At 56.1% G+C, this 16,991-nt stretch overlaps 1 protein-coding gene across 1 annotated transcript; it reads right to left on the bottom strand.

Annotated features, from left to right (window-relative positions):
- Positions 1 to 27: 27 nt before the first annotated feature.
- On the bottom strand, positions 28 to 16,990 carry PPP1R12C (protein phosphatase 1 regulatory subunit 12C; the record flags this gene model as incomplete). Its single annotated transcript, XM_006915983.2, has 22 exons — positions 28 to 662; positions 740 to 790; positions 980 to 1,030; positions 1,346 to 1,450; positions 1,671 to 1,764; positions 1,847 to 1,887; positions 1,988 to 2,073; positions 2,214 to 2,274; positions 2,359 to 2,442; positions 2,625 to 2,715; positions 2,933 to 3,025; positions 3,686 to 3,753; positions 3,829 to 3,987; positions 4,257 to 4,330; positions 4,435 to 4,562; positions 4,638 to 4,711; positions 5,431 to 5,505; positions 5,599 to 5,743; positions 7,782 to 7,941; positions 12,815 to 12,933; positions 13,012 to 13,142; positions 16,895 to 16,990. Coding segments are annotated over 22 exons (2,073 nt in total), but the record flags the coding sequence as incomplete, so codon positions are not given.
- Between the last annotated feature and the right edge of the window lies 1 nt (position 16,991).

Here is a 16,991-nt window from a genome sequence, read left to right as displayed (position 1 = left end):
CCTCCAGCACCGAACATGGTCACTGAGTGGCAACTTCACGACTTTTATTTGTGGTGCCTGTGCTTTGTCTCAAAAATACCTTCTCCCCCTGCCCCGGAGGGTGGGCGGGGAGGGGGCAGCAAAAAATAGAAGACGTCCCTCCCTATTGCACATGGACCCTATATACAGGCCCACCTGGCCGAGGCCAGCAGGACTCTTGGCACATTCTCGGATCCCTGTTCAGGAGTGGGAGGGGTGACTGGGTGGCATCGCACGTGAGAGGGGACCTCCGGACAGCCACTCTGGTCCTAGCATTCCCTGGTCCTTGGTTCCTTACTGGTTCCACCTCCAGCACTGGTCCCCCCTCAGCAATGTCCCCCTACCTGGCTCAGCCTCCCACCTCCATCCTGACCGTGGATGGCCCCCCTTGGCTCCTGGGGACTCTGTCCTCCCCTCCCAGTCTGGAAGTCCCGAGGGGAGGTTATGGCTTCTCAGAGATTCCCCTGGGAGCCCTGTCACTCATGTTCGCGCAGGGGAAGGGGTGCGTGTGGCAGAAGCAGCTGTATAAATGCAGGTGTGGGGAAGGCCTGCCGGAGTCACTTGGAGAGTTTGCTGATGACACGGATCAGGGCCGCGTTCTCATCCTTGAGCCGCTGGTTGTCAGCCCGGAGGTTGGACAGGGCCTGTGGGATGGGATGGGGTCAAGCTGCTGGCCCTGGGCAGGCAGAGCCCACAACCCACAGTGCCTGTGCGTGTTCACCTTCAGCTCCTCCTCCAGCTCAGCCGCCTTTCGCTCCAGGGCCCTGCGCTCCTGCAATACATGGGGGAAGGTGAGGGCGAGAGACTGGAGGTCAGGGAGGGCCAGAGCTTGAGCAGGGCTGAGGAAGGTGGGGAAGTTCATAGGGCCAGGTCAGAAGGTCGGTACGGCCCCTTCATCCAGACCTGCCTCTGCTTGAAAGGCTGGGGAAACATGTGGCCCCACCCCAGCTGCCCCACTCACAAATCTCTCCAGCTCCAGAAGGGCAGGCCTCTCTGCAAAACGCTCCTGCCTCTGATGGGGACAGAATAAGAGCAGGGGTCACAGAAATATCCAAACCGCAACGGCCAGGAAGGGGAAAGCAACAGTGAGGCGGGAAAGAAGGCAGCCTCACTGGGCAGCCCACTGCTCGACAGGCTCCGCTCATTGCCGACCTGGCCCCGCCCCAGGGCCTGCCCCATCCCTTAGGCCCTCCCCTTCAGCAGAACAGAGCCCCCTGCCCCTCCCTGCTCAGGCCCCCACCCCAGGAGTCCTTGCCCCGCCCCTTCCGGTGGCTCCTTCCTCACGAGTCCCGCACAGGGATGCCAGGGGCCACCTGCAGGCCTTCACCTGCGTGGCGCGCTCCAGCTCCACCTTGAGCTGTGCCAGCCGCAGTGTAGTCTCAGTCAGGGCCTCGCGAAGTCTCTCGTTCTCACTGCGCAGCTCTGCGTAGAGCTGGGGGCACCAGGAGGAGGGACCCAGGATCAGGCCTACCAGCTCTGCTGCTGGAGGGGAGAAGGGGCCAACTGCACCCAGGTGAGGTCAGGTTAGGCGGTGAGAGCAGGATGCGAGGGACCCGGCAGGCAGAGCCACTGACAGGGGCAGTAGGACAGGTGTGTAAAGGTGGATTTGTGGGGATGGGTAACAGCGCCCACCGTGGGGTGGGATCTCAAACCTTCCTGAAGCCTCCGTCAGGCTCTTCCGCTTCTGGATGGGGTTCTGGGTTGAGGTCCCGCTGCCTGCGAGATGAGGGGCCACCCTTGGTAGTGCTGGAGTGGAGGCAGAGCCGCTGTCACAGGGCGTGCCCCGCAGGCCTGGACAGCCCACAACCTTCCCTGCCCTCCCTGGTACCTGGATTCTGGGCTGATGTCTGCCAGTTCCGGCTCTTCCCCCTGCGGGCAGGTTGGGGTTCAGTGAATGCCCGAAGGGGAGTTTGGCCCCACTCCCATGGCCCCTCCTAAGCCCACCCACAATTCCAGCTGCCTCCCTCACCTCTGCCGGCCCCCTCCACTCCTTGCCAACTCTGCGGTGCTCCCTGGTGGCCTGTGATCTGTGACCCTGCCCGTCAGGCGCCTCTCCTGAGGTACAAACAGGAATCAGGAATCCCCTCTATGTGGTGTCAGGGTCCCTGGGCCCAAGACCCTAGGACAACAGGAAGACAGCAGCCGGAAGGAGCGGGTGGGCTTAGGAGGATGACCTCCCAGAGACCAGACCTCACCTCTCTGGGAAGGGCCAGCAGAGTTCTCAACCCCAGGGACTTGGAGCCACCGGGGAGGATCCTGTGGGAGAGGGACATGGGGTGAGAGGAGGATGGCATCTTGTACCACCCACTGCCCAGTCACCTGACCTTCACCACCTCTCACCAGGCTCTGTGGACATGACTTCTCTGGTTCTGGGGCCTTCCCTGCAGCCTTCTCTGCTTCTTTCAGGTCTGTCAGAGTCACACCCTGCAGGGAGAGGGGGCAGTCAGGGACTCTGGGCCTCAGGGCCCAGCCCCTTCAGGCCCCCAGCCACCTCCTTCAGACCCAGGAGTCTAGGCCCCAGCCTCCTCCCTCAGACCCAGAAGTCTGGGCCCCCAGCTCCTCTTCCCTCAGACCAGGAGTCCAGGCCCCCATCCCACCCCCCACACCTGCGTGGACCTCCGAGACTGGCGCATGAGACGAGAGCGAGCTTTCCGCTGGGATTCAGACTCCTCATCACGCACAGGCATCTGGTAGGACCTGAGTGAAGGACCCCAACCTCAGGAAGGGTTCCTTTGAGCCCTGTCCCCATCCCATGGCTGATACCCTTGGGAGAGGCACGTTCCTTGAGAAGACTTCAACTCCAGCAGACCCTGAGACAAACTCGCCCTCGGGAGCTCCCACCCAAAGCCCTAGGCCTTCTGGGTAATACAGTTTTCTCCCAGCTGGGGACAGAGGATTCCAAGGGGCTCTTCACCTCCGGCGGTCCCGGGAGTCCACTGCCGGCGCTGCAGGGGCCGCAGGGGCTGCAGGGACAGTTGGCTTCCCTGGGGATTCGGGCTCCGGAATCCTGGAGGGAGGAGTAGAATTATCCAAAGGGGGAGGCCTGGACCTCTCACACCCGTGTGAATTCATTCATTCAGCAAATGTTACTCAAGCTCGCATTATGTGGCAGGCACCGGAGACGCAGCAGTGAGCAAAAGAAACAAATGACCACTGCCCGATGAGTCAAATCTGAGCAGAAAGGATGCAAAATAAACAATAACCAAAAAAAAGGTTAGTCGGTCACAGGATACGTCGGCAGGATAAAACACACTGGAGAAAAGAAACAGAGTGAAGACTGGAGACAGGATGGTGTGTGTGTCTGGACGCTTCTGCAGTATGAGCAGGTGGTCACGGTGGGCCTCCCAGAGAAGGTGACATGAACTGAGAGGGAGCCCTGTGGGTGTGAGAGGAGGGCCTTGAGCAAAGGTCCCGGGACAGGAGTGTGCACATGTCAGAGAGGGAAGGATGGGAGCCAGGGAGAAAGGCAATAGGAGGCCAGGTCACTATAGCTTTGCAAGTTTTACCGTGAGCTCTAACTTAACATAGAAAAAAGAAAAAAAGGCAAAGTGCCAGGGAGCAGGGATCAGACTCCAGAGAACAGATAGACATGTTGAGGGTCACGCTGACAAGGTTGGAAGCCAGACCTGCCTCCCACCCTAGAGTGGCCCAGGCCTCTGGTACTCACAGGGAAGAGGGCTCCAGCACCTTCCGGGAGGGGGTAGGGGTAATTCTGGCAAGACGGGGCTCTTTGGCCTGTGGAAAGATGGGAGGAGGGGGTATTCTCCTCGACTAGTCAGGGTCTGGTCCCCTGCCCCTCACCCCACTCACCTGAGTGGAGGTCCCTTCCAGCCACGAGGAGGAAGCTGAGCGCTGCAGCCCGGCCCCAAGGGTGCCTTCAGCTCCTCGCATATCTGCGGGGCCCAAGGCACCAGCGCTCCCTGTCTTCTGGAGGCCAAAGTGCCTAGAGAAGGGGGCCTTCTCGAGAGTCTGGCAGAAGAGAAAGGTCTCAGCTATGGAGAAGGGGCCCTTTTTGCCCATAGATTCCATGTGTTACCCTAGAAGGACCACAGCAAACTACAGTTTTCATCAGCCCCAGGGCAGCCCCAGGGGCAGGTGCAGCCAGAAAAAGGTAGTTACCCTGGAGGATTCTGGAATCTATAGTCTTCACCCTATCCACCCTGACAAGAAGTTTACAGGATTCACAGTATACCTCCCACTCCCAAAACTGGCATGGCCTCCGGGGCATCCAGACTCACCACAGGGCCTTCAGGGTTAGGGGGTGGCAAGGAGGATACTCCATTGAGGGTTCTAGATTCTGCAGGGGTTGGCTCTATCGGGTAAGAAGATAGGAACGGTTACAAGAATATACCAGCTGCTTCTGAGAACCAGCCCCTCCACCCTCAGATCCAGGAGTCCCAGCCCCCAGCCCCTCACCGGAGGAGCCTTCCTCTCCGTCATCATCGTCCTGGATGGGGGGTCCCCCAGACCCCCCAGGCCGGCGCTCCTTGGACAAGTCCTGGAGGGAGATCTTCTCTCGGCTGCTCAGACGACACACAGAGCTCCTGGTGAGGAAGAGAAAGGTGACGGGATCCGATCCCTGGAAGCCTCCAGCCCACGCCTCTGGGCACCTCCCATACCTTCGGTGTTTGCTGCTGGAGGACCCCTGAGGCTCCTGGGCCCTGCTCTGGGAGGCTGCCTTCTGGTTCCGAAGCTGCAGAGCAAAGGGGGCTGCTGGGGAAGGGCAGGACATGGGGGTCCCTCCTGGGTCCCATGTCCCCAACATGAAGGACCACCCTGTGCAGCTGTGCCAGATGTGGCTTCGTGGTGCTCCGACCATAGGGAGCTCAGTCCAGGGCAGCATGTAGGGTTTGTGGTCTCGTCAGGTTCTACAGATGGCCAGGCAGGATCAGCAGGAGGCACCCTTGGTCTCAGGTGCATGTGCATTATATGTCCTCACTGTCATCCTGTTCCTACTGGGCCTCTCGCTTCCTAGGCTCTGCTCTCATCCCCTACTTCCCAGCGGTGACCCTCTCAAACCTCCCTGACCCCTCACACCCGGACATAGCCCTGGCCAGACCCAGCCTTCCCCAAGCTCACACCACAAATCCATGGCAGAGCCTAAGTCCACACCAGTTTTCCAGCAACAAAGCCTGGCCCAGTGCTAGCTGGGGGGCATCCCAGGGGTGATGAGGCCTCGCCAAAGCCTTGGCAGACCCTGTCCACATCCCGAGGTCTATCTGGACCCCAGGCCCTGCCTCCTGAGTCTGTCCACTCTGTCCTCCCCATAGTCCCCTCTGGTCTCAGTCACTGGTGGGGAGCAGCACATCCCTGGGCAGTGGGCATCAGGCAGTCAGGGAGTGCAGGGGATAAGAAGCTCTCCCTCCCTGGCCTCCCAGGAGCTGACAGGAGGGGAAGGGGCCCAAGACTCACATCCTCCTGCTTCTGGGCCAGCTCTTCCAACAGGCTCAGCACCTCCTCATCAGCCAGGTCACAGGGACGCTGCCCCTATGGGGGAGGTGAAAAGGGGTGGATGGTGAAGGAGGTATAGGGCCCTCCCCACGACCCAATCCCACCAGTCCTGGGGCCCCAGGGCCTCACCGCATGAGTCAGCGAGTCCATGCCGCCACCATGCTCAGCCAGAAGGCGACAGGCATCCTCCACGCCCCAGTGGGCAGCCGCATGCAGAGGGGTCCAGCCATCCCCATCTCGGAGCTCAGGGTCATAGCCGGCCTGGAGGAGCAGCCTGGAGGCCGAAGAGGCTTGGGGTCAAGGGCCAGGACAGGGATTATGGGTCAAGAGCTGTGGCAGCCAGCCAGGCAGTGGTAACAGTACCAGCTGTGACAATGCCAAACCATCTATCCTGGGCTGGGTGATAAAAAGACCACTGTGCAGAGGCCTTCCCCACAAGTGACCCTCTGCTACAGGCTTTCATCCCACCCCTGGACCAACAGGTAGCATCGGGAAGCCTGCTCCTTGTACCCACAAGTGGGGGTGGGGACCCTAAAGCCTATGAAAAGGATGCAACTCAGAAGGGGTGGCCAGGGCAGCAGTGCCCCAGGAACCTGCGGGCTCAGTGTGCTGGTTCTCAGAGGGAGCAACACCACCCCAGGGAACACCTGGCTATCTGGAGACATTTCTGGCTGTCACAGCTGACGGCTCTGCCAACATCTAGCATGTTGCTGCCAGGAAAGCCGCTAGCCATTCTGCAGTGCAGGGGACAGCCCCACAGCAAAGGGTGACCTGGTCCAAATGCCACCAGTGCCAAGGCTCAGACCCTGGCTTAGACAGTCTTCCTCAGGTCACAGTCACCCCCTTAAACCACATGATTGGGGGGAAAGTGGGGCTATGAGTCCAGGGCAGTTCCACAAACTTGGCTTAGGGCAGCACGCCTGTCATAGTGAATTGGCCTTAGGCTGCGTCCACGGGCAACGGCAAAAGCAACGCGGGAAAAGATGGAGAGACAAGGCAGTTTAAAAAGAACCTTTTTCAACAAAAGGTCCTCTGTGTGGCCCTGCTGACCTAGTCACTCACCTGCTCCCTGAGTTTCCTGGTCTCCTACCCTGCCGGGTAGGTGTCCCACCATTTCCCCAAGGGTGACCCACCTCAGGCCCATACTTGCTGTTCTCTTCCTGGTGTTTTTGGGGTGTCAAAGGTCGTAGCCAGCTGGAATTTGTTGAGGTTTGCTCGGGGAGGTGTTTCACACAGCCACTCCTTAACAGGCACACCTCTGGCCTGATCATTTAGAGTACCCCATCCTCCTTGCCACAAGGATCAACTCTAGGACAGGCAGGTGCCCAAGGTAGCCCACTGAACACTAGATCCAGGACTAGGTACTCCACTCCAGGAGTAGTTATGAGCAGCTGAAACACGAGACTGGAGCTGTTAGGGCCCTCTTAGGTAGCACACTGGACAATCTGCCTCAGGGTGCAACATGGAGGCAGGTAGAGATGGAGAGATTCGTCTTAACTCCACATTCATACTAAAAATAAAGTATAGTGTCACAAAAGAAAAAGGGGAGAATTAAAGAGAGAGCAGGGAGCCAGAGGACAAGAACTGAAACCCATTGCTCCAAGAGAAGGGGATGGGGCAGCCAAGTGTGACAAGACCGAGGTGGGTGACAGAAAGGGGGTACACTGTAACAATTTAATCCAAACGACCTAGCCTCAAAATACGTAACACAGAAATTGATAAAACTACAAGGATGAACAGGCAAAACCCACAACCATGAGTTTTTTATCACAGCTTACAGTAACTGACAATAAGCGGATAGAAAGAAATCGCTAAGGGCAAAGAATTAGAGAGCGTGACTACAAAGCTCACCTGACAACCTGCATAGTGCAACATACCCCATGATATAATTCTTTTCCAGTTTATTTACACTGAAGTATAAAATAGAGCAAACCTCAACAAATTTCAGAAATCTAGAATTCTACAGATCCCATTCTCTGACCCCAGTGCAATTAAGCCAGGAAATGGGTAATGAAACAACTAGGAAATCCCAGATTTGGAAATTAAGGACATACTTCAAAATAACCCATGGGTCAAAGAAGAAAGACTACACATTGGAAAACATTTTAAATCGAATGAAAAGCCTATATACATCAAGACTTGTGAGAGCAGCTAAGGCTGTATTTGGAGGCAAATACACAGACTTGGATACATACATTAGGAAAAGACAGAAATGGACAAAATCCACAGGAAGGTATAAGACAATGAGAAGAAACAGACTGGCCCCACACAAAGAACAGGGGACAGGGAGTGTCGACACTGGCCCAGCTCACCTCATCACTTCAATGTAGCCTTTAGCGGCAGCCACGTGAAGAGCAGAGGCTCCTGTGCGGGGATGCCGGGCCTCGGGCATGGCGCCCCCATTCAGCCAGCACCTTGTGTCATGAAGTAGCAATTCCTCCTCAGCCCGTTTGGCTGCCTCCACATCCACACCTGGGAGAATGGGTGACAGGTGGGACTCACACCCCAAGGTACAGGAAGCACAGCTTTGCCCTGTGCCTTGCCCCATCCCTCTCCATCTGTGTGTTCCTCTGGGACTCAGAAGGCCTGGACCAGCTTGGTGACTTCCCGGGAACCCATGCTCTGTGCAGTGCGGGGTTCCATTAGGGGTCTCTGAGTCACTGCTGGGGGCTGTGAGAATAAAGATCGCTGACTTTTCCCATTCCAACCAAAGTATCACCTTTATTGTTAAGTATAAAACCCAGTTGATTGAGCAAATCCAGTGTCTGACTACATCTAACTCTTCCTGTCGCTACCAATACAATCCTTAGCACACCTTCCTCGTGCATTTTGTCACCATGAGTAGGGTAAACTAAGCAAGAAGCCACTTAGCAGTTTCTATGTCTGTCTGCCCCAAAAGTGAGCCCTGGTCATAGCTGTGCTACCACCGAGACCAATCAACTTCTGCCTTAGTCAACTTCATTGTACCCAACTGGCTTCATGGGAAGCTGGACTGCACTTACTGATGCAAAAGGTAAGTTATAACTTGAAATTACATGAGAACAGATTTGGGATCAAAACGGCCTTGTGGAGGTGGGACTATTACCTGTGGCCTGTGACCGAGAATCTGTATTCTTTCGCCTTTTAAACTACTGAGACAAGAATCAAAAATGGTCTTTTCTAAGAAAGTTCAATCTCTCCTGGGAAGTTTTTGTCTATTATCATTTCAATTGTGAAATTTCTCACAGTTGCCAAAATGCCAGGTGGAGCTGAGCTGTCCTGCACAACAACCATCAGTCACACGTGGCCACACCAAGCACTTGAATCATAGCCAGTCCGAATTGAGATGTCACAAATGTAAAACACATGCTGAAGTAAAACAAAAAAAGTGCGCGATAATTCATGAACAGTTGTTTTTAATATTGATTGAAATGTTTTGAATATACTGGGTTAAATAAAATGTTACTGAAGTTAATTTCACCTTTCTTTTCACTTTTTTAAATGCACCTGCTTGAAATTTTTCAATTACACTTGGGGCTCATGTTGGCTTTACACTGGACCACAGTGGCAAAGAACCCCATTTACCATCACCTAGCTTAAACAATTAAAATGACAAAGACACCAGAAGCCTCCTACACGTCCCTCGCTGATCTTGTCTGGCTCCCTGAGATCCCTGAGCTAAACACCATCACGAATTAGCTTTCATGAGCATGTACTATTACATCCTTACCACATATAGTCAACTTCTGCCCTAAGGCTGTATGTGGGAGTCCCAAAAACAGTCCCCCTGCCATCCCTGCTTGAAGACCAAATCCATCCAAGTCCAGGCTTTGCACTGGCGCCACCTGGTGCCATGGTACATGGGCATCACCTTCGGGTTTCCTGGCTTGCTGGACTGGACAGTGGCAGCTATTCCAGGAACATCTCACTGCTTAGGCCCATCTTGCGGCCCAGTCTGGGGTGGAGACTTCTGGAGAGTGCTGGGGATGCAGGGACCCACCCTCTCCCTCCCATTCTGCCACTTCCTTAAAAGGAGTCACCTACATCATATCCCATTACAGGTGAAGGCACCTGACTTCAAGGAGGGGAGGGGCCAAGTTGACTGACTTGATTCAGCAACCACTGGAAGTGCTGTCTTCTTTTGCACATCCATGTGCATCCTTCTCAAATGTGCTTTTTGTGGAGATGTGCCCATGTCTATGGACAGAGCTTTTGACTGGAGCCAGCAAACTGCAGTCTGGGGGTGCAGGCCACACGTCTGGATTTTTACTTTTATTGTTGTAGTGGTAAAATAGAGATAACATAAAATTTACCAATTTTGCCATTTTCAAGTGTACAATTTGGTGGCATTTAGGACACTCACAATGCTGTGTAACCAGCATACCATCTAGTTCCTGAACCTTTTCATCTCCCCAAATAGAAACCCACACCCATTGAGCAGTCACTCCCTGTAGCCCCCATGCCCTGGCACCCTCCATCTACTGCCTGCCACTATGGATCTGCCTATTCTTAAAGCCACTTGTGTCTGTAAATAAAGCTTTATTGGAACACAACTGGCTGCTGTCCCCACCATGGCAGCAGGCAAGGTGAGTGGTCCGCAAAACCTAAGATGCTGTGCAACCACCCCACCACCATCTCCGGAACTCTCTTTATCTTACAAAACTGAAACTCTATCCCTATTAAACAGTAACTCCCCCAGCCCTGGTCTCCACCATTCCACTTTCTGTCTCTACAAATCTGACTACTGAGTATCTCATGGGAGTGGAACCACACAGTATTTGTATTTTTTTGTGATCGGCTTAGTTCACTGAGCATAATGTCCTCATGGTTCATCCATGTTGTAGCACGTGTCAGAGTTTCCTTCCTTTTTAGGCTGAATACTATCCCATTGTATGGACAGACGACGTTTCGTTTGTCCCTACACCTGTCAATGGACACCTGGGCTGCTTTTACCTTCTAGCTGCTGTGAACATGGGTGCACAGACTGCCTCTTTGGCCCCAGCCAGGCTGTAACGGGTTTCTGGTCCTTGTGAAGAGTCATACCTAACTCGGCCGAGCCAACTGGACCAGAGGTCCTTGTGCTGGATGAGACGTGTGCTCTGGGTAATTGATGGAGCAAGTCTGACCCTCAGTGACGCAGTCCCCAAAAGAGGGAGACAGCAAGTGTGGCAAAGACAGCCATGCTGGAGAAAGAAAAGGAGGCCGAGCTCCTGGGGACGTCCATGCCAGTGCCGCCTTCCTTCCTGTGTCTCCAGCCTCTGTCCACTTCTGTCTTCTGTCCCGACCATGCTGTGAGCAGCTTCCAGGGATACACTGCAGCCAGCACCTGTCTGGAGGCCCAGCACGTGTGGGAATTCTCCATCTTCCAGATGTGTCCTTCAGGGGGTGGTGAGAGCACTGCTCACCTTGTAGCTGGGTGCATCTGCGATCCAGGCTCTGCTGAGGTCTTCCATGTGAAGGCAAGGATCATGTAGCCACAGCAGTAGAGGTCCCAAACCCCCTACAGAGCAGCCGAGGGTCCTCCCAGCAGTACCACTGGCCTTTGTCCTATAGCCAACCTCCCCGAACCTTGTCCTCTCCCACAGAAAAGAAACACAGGCACCTCTGAGAAGCTGATGCATGCTAGAAAAACCCAGAATGTCCAAGAGTTCGCAGGCCCTTTGGCCATTCTCAGTCACAGAAGCTGCCTCTAAGCATCACCCTGCAGACTACTTTTTATTACAAAGTGAGGAAAATGCCTCCACCAAGAGCCACCTGGCCGATCCCGCTGAACAAAGTTCAAGGTTAACATCACCACAGGGCAGACAGACAACACCTGTCTCCCAGAGTGAGCACAAGTCCTGAACCAGAGGTAGGTAAGTGGTCCTGATGCTGCTGGGAGACCAACGATGTCACATCCCTGTGGGTATATGAGCCTGCTCTAGGGACACTGGCTCCTTTGTCTGCAACATATTTTCAGAATGGTTCAGGAGGAGGGAAGGAAGAAAAGAAAAGGAAAAAAAGAAAAAGAAAGAGGTAAGAGAGGGAAGAAAAGGGAGGAAGGGAGGAAAAGAGAGAAGGAAAAAAAGGGGAGTACACGCAAATGTGCTGAAGTTACAAAACTGACGAATCTACACTTTATGATTACATTTACTCAAAGCATCCCAAACTGGCAAGCACATAGAAACAGAAAGCCACAGGTTGGCTTCCTGGGGTGGGGGTGAGGGGGATCAGAGTAGTGACTAAGGATGCAGGGTTCCTTTCGGGGTGACCAAAGTCATCTGGCTCAACGTGGCAATAGGCACACAGCACTAAGTATGCCGAGAAGCACTGGACCAGACGGGATGAGCTGTGCGGACCGCAAGCTGTCTGCACAGAGCTGCCATAGCACGGGTGAACCTCAGTGAAGACCACGTAGGCCTTGTGCTGCTGTCACAAACATGTCTAAGTCTGAAGTTTTTCAAACTACACAGTCTCAAGAGAGGAAGGAGAAGCCCCTAGCTCGGTCTTTGCTTTCCTCACTCCCCTACTTTAACCAGAGCAAGCCTCCTGGGACCCAGATGTAACCTCACAGTCCCACCAGTGCCTCCATACCTGACAAGGTTTCCACACCATCTGGGGCACTGAATCTGCCCATGCTGTCCCATGGCTGAGAATCCAGGCATCACCTCGGACACTCTGTACCTGTCCCTCGTCATTTACTTCTTCTGTGGTCCTCCACACCAGCGCTCACATCTCCCATCCCAGGCAGCGCTGCCATCATTCTCAGTCACCCACACAGCCAGGACGCCAACCCGAGAAGCCAGACCCTGGCAGCCATGCTCAAGGCCCAGGGCTCCTGTGGCAGCCCCACGGGCATCGTAAGCCCTAAGACCTGATGAAACTGTTCATGTCTCCCAACCAACCTGCCTCACATCCTCTGCTTCCAAGGCAATCAGCCTACAGCCTGTCCTATGCTATCTCACATCAACTTGTCCTAGATGGCTACTTTTAAGTTTGTGGGGGGACTGTCACAAGCCCCTAGAAGCAACACGTACTCTCCTTAGAAAAAATAACATGGCCAGATACAGAGTTTTGGGGGGTCCTGGGTTTCAGTGATCCTGAGCATAGGAAACCAGTCCCCAGGGGGACCAGGCATTCTACTCCCCTCAGCAAACAGTCCTCAGAACACCTGTGTCAGTGGTCCCACAACCTCACTCCCTGACAAGCCCCATTCAATGTCCTCAGTGACTCAGATGGTAAAATGACAATGCAAGTCAATGCCAGTCTGAGCTCTAATTCTATGCCCAGTGGAGGTACTTACACCCCCAACTCACAGGTAAGGAAACTAAGGCTCAGAGGGAGTCAGAACCTCTAAGCCCCGTCCCCAGCAGCACCCAGGGCCCACCTCGGCAGGCGATCTCTGCCTTCAGGAGCCCCTCCATGGCGTCAGACTCAGCCAGGTCCAGGGGCAGGTCCCCATCACTGTTGACAGCGGCAATGTTGGCCCCGTGGCTCAGCAGGTACCTGGGGGTGGAAGGTCAGGGCTGAGGAGTCTGAGCCCCGGCTCCCTGTTGGGTTCCCCCCACCATTCCCCTGCCTCACCTGGCGATGTCCAAGTAACCACAGGAGGCAGCCACGTGCAGGGGCGTCCAGCCCTCATTGTCTGCCTGGTCCACCGTGGCACCCTGCTCCACCAGGAAGCGCACCACCTCCAGGTTCTCATCGATACAGGCCTGGGGGCAGGGGCGAACTGTCAGCCCTCACCTGCTCCAGACATCACACACCCAGCAAGGCAGCACTCTAACAGGGACTATGAGACACATGGCCCAGTCGCCATGACATTCAAGGAGAAGACCACGATGGCTCTAGGACAGGCTCTGAAAGGCACGAGCTGGGCCCCTGAAGGCCCCTCCAGCTACCCAGCTGTTGGAGACACTCCTGGCTGCCCAACAGTTAGGTCAGCCAGACCTTTGGAGCTCAGTGGACACCGCGCGGGGGTTCCCAGTTCCTAGCAAGTCAGAACTAGATGAGAAAAGGGGAGCTTCTCACACAGGTGTGAGAATCCTGAATGGTGCCTGTCAGATGCGACCGACCCATCCCCTTAGTCACCACCAACAGGAGGCTTCCAGGGATGAACCAAGGGAAGATGCCCCACCTCTCCGCCCTCAGACCCAGGAGACACTCTCCAGGAACTGACCAAGGCCTTCCTTGCACCCTGAGAGGAGGTGGATGGGCCCCCAGGGCCCAAGGCTGTGGAAAGACCGGTAAAGCCAACAGATCCCTGGGACCCTGGGGTAATGAGGGTCCTGGGAAGGACCCCTACAGTGGGAGAGGAGGCTGCGTCAGTGTGTGTGCCCAGGGGGTCCACCGTGCACAGGGCACTGTGCCCAGGGGTCTCTGCGGGCGTCGTCCCCACTCCTCTCACTCTCAGGGTTCTGTCTGACAGAGGAAGAATTAAAGATCCACACACAAAAACCCCAGAGTGCACGCAAACACCAGGGGTGCTGGGTCTGAGGGAGGTGGGTGGCCCTGGACTCCTGGGTCCTCGGGGTAAATTAACCCCCCAACCCCCTCACCTCTCCAAACCGCCCATCTAGGGGGAGCCACAAGGGCCAAGAGCATGAAGTCATGGAAATTCAGTCTGCGAGAGGGGGGCCACGCGGCCCTGGGAACAGGATGAACTCTGGGCTCCGTTTATTTCCACCCAGTCGTCATGGCGACGGGGGAGGGGGGCAAGGAGGGAGATGAGCCTTTCCCTTTCAAGGACCTGGCCCTGCACAGGCATCCATGTGAAAGATGCCTGAGGCCTGGGCACCAGGGATTCAAGAATCCAGGCCCGGCTCCTCCTCCCTCAGACCCGGGAGTCCAGGCCCCCAGCCTCCTCCCTTTTCAGACCTAAGAATCCTGGCTCCCAGTACCTCCTACTAAATCCCGACCCCAGACCCCTAGCCAGGAATTCACAAGGCAGTCTCGGGGAAGGACTGCCTCCTCAGGTGGTTGCCAAACTGGCCTGAGGTGGGAACCGAGGTTTGAGAACTCCTAGGGACACAAGCAGGGTAGGGGGCTGATGCCTGGGGACCAGTCCAGGAATACTCAGAACATAACAGACAGCCCAGGTGGAAAAATCAGAATGCACAGCCCCGGGACTCCCTCAGATGGAGAGAGACAGCCCCGTCTACCTGGGGCTGGGGGCTGTGGTGGCCCTGGGACTTTCAATACTAAAACCAGGTCAGTGTTGGGGCAAACCAGCACGAGCTAGTCACCCCACACCAACACCTGACCCACACCTAACTCCCCCACTGGTTGGCACTGTGACCTCGGGTGAGAACGTCCCTCCCTGAACCTTGGGTGCCTAATTCTGCGGGCCCCCTCAGAGCCCCAGCAGTGAGTTTACCAAGTGCAGGCCTGCAATGGGAGCGGGCTCCCACGTGAAAGGCAGCCTGCCAGGCAAGGCTGGAGCAGCCTTTTGCAGGGTCCACGTGAAGGGGGATGCTGGGTAACAGGGCTTGGCCTGAAGAGCAGGGCCCCTTAGGGAAGGTCCAGGAGAGCCAGGGGGTGGGGATGGTGGTGGAGAAAGAGGAACACTGAAGCCTGAGAACCTTCTCCTGGGCTGGCCTATCTTTGAGACCTTACAAGGCCTCAGGGAAGCAGGACCTCCTCTGGGTGAAAGAAAATGCCCCAAATGGCACAAGGGCCTCTGCCTGGGACAGAAAAAGTGGGGAGGAGCAGCACTTACACCAGGGACAGCTACTCCCCCAGCTGACGGCCTAGGGTGCTTCCTGAGGGAGCTCTCCACACACAACTGTCCTCCATCAGCGCCCTGCTTGGGAGGGCCTGACGACTGCCCCACTTCACAGATAAGAAAACTGAGGCACAGAGAGAAAAGCTGCTAATTCAAGGCTGAGGAGCTGAGATGAGAACCCCAGGCTATTCTATTTTCCTGTGTGGCTCCTCTTCCTGGGCACTGAGAAGTGGGCCTATGCAATCACCTCCATTGCCCCACCCCCCTGCCAGCCCCGCTCCTTCCGGGGTCCTCTCTTGGGTGCTAAGAAGTGGGCCACTGCAAGCACTCCTATCACCCCATCCCCTGCTAGCTCGTCCTTCTGAGGTCCTCTTCCTGGGCGCTGAGTGGGCTTCTGCAAGCACCCCCATCACCTCACCCCTGCCAGTCTCTCCTTCTGGGGTCCTCTCTTGCTCCACCAGGAACCAAACCCTAGGGGTTCTGGCAGGGAAGAACGGGCTGGGACTGGATCAATACTAGCAGACTAGGAGAGAGATGGCCTCAAGGATGGGGTAAGGGACAGAGGCTCTTCTGTGGCCAGTCCTGTCGGGTGGTTCCATGATGGGGAAGAGATAGATGAAAGCATCCAGAACCAGTGAGGACCCTGAGCGTAACATGGTTCTGGGATGCAGAGACATTGAAGGCAGCAACCAAGGTGTCCTGGAAAAGCACGGGGGCCCAGTCTGTAGAGGACAGAACCAACAGGGTTCTAGAACTCTTGGGAAAGTGACATGCCAGAAGACTAGGAGAGGTCGCACCGTCTGTGGGAAGGAGAAGCTCCCCAAATCCACAGGAGGAGAGGGGATCCGGGCAGAGAAAGCAAGATGACCAGAGCATGGAGGGGTGGCTCAAAGCTGGGAAGAGGCGGCTGCTCTGAGGTTGCCCAGAGAAAGGGTGATGAAGCAGGCCTAGCCATGGGAAGGAGGGACAGGGAAGGAGAAAGATGCCTGCAGGAGAAACATCGGTGGAAGAAGGCATATGGTGGGAGGCAAGAGGAGGCAAAGGTCCCAGAAGGAGAATTAGGAGAGCTTGGGGTGGAGTGGATGGGGCACCTTAGATGAGGGAAGCACCCACTTCAAGGGTACAGAGCCTCGAAGCCACAGTGAACCTGCAGGAAAGAGTACCCTTAGATGGCAACAGATGGCACAGACCAAGGTGGAGAAGGGGGAACCTTCAAGAAGTGGCATGGAAAGATCTGGGCCTACCCAAGAGCTGGACCAGGCCAGAGACCAGGAGAGGAGGGCGCACAGGCCCAGGAAACAGGATGCTCCTCAGGGAGTGGTACCTGCCTGGAAGAAGGGGACAACAGTGAGCCAAAAGGGGGTACCAGCATTGCCAGAAGAGGTGGCAGGGTGGAGGTGGCACCAACAAGACTAGAAGACGGTGCTCAAGATCTGGCGAGGACAGTGCCAAGTGACAAAACCAGGGCCAGCGAGATGGACCAGACTGAGGCCGTCAGCAATGGCTGGGGTCCAGGGAGAGGGGAGCGCGGGGTGGCAAAAACTAGGGCCAGTTCGAGTGGCTCAGGACTGGAAGAGGGGAGCTCGAGGTGGGTGGGATGGGAAAGGGGACTCGGAGAGGGGGTCAGCATAGGATGGCAAGGGCCGGGGCCGGAATCGCCGCTGCAACGGTGACTCTGGACTGGGGAAAGAGGTGGCGCAGACCGAGGGCGGACAAGGTCCCGGGAGGGGCGGGGGCGCTGACCTGGTGCAGGGCGCTGATGCCGTCGGCGTTGGTCGAGTCGAGCACGGCGCGGGCGGGCGACGGGGCGGCGGGGTCGAGCTCAGTGCCGGGGCCGGGG

This window comes from Pteropus alecto, unplaced genomic scaffold (genome assembly GCF_000325575.1).
Source record: "Pteropus alecto unplaced genomic scaffold, ASM32557v1 scaffold326, whole genome shotgun sequence".
Classification (NCBI taxonomy): domain Eukaryota; kingdom Metazoa; phylum Chordata; class Mammalia; order Chiroptera; family Pteropodidae; genus Pteropus; species Pteropus alecto.
The sequence above is the reverse complement of the archived record's forward strand: the minus strand, read 5'-3'. Positions and strand labels throughout refer to the sequence as shown.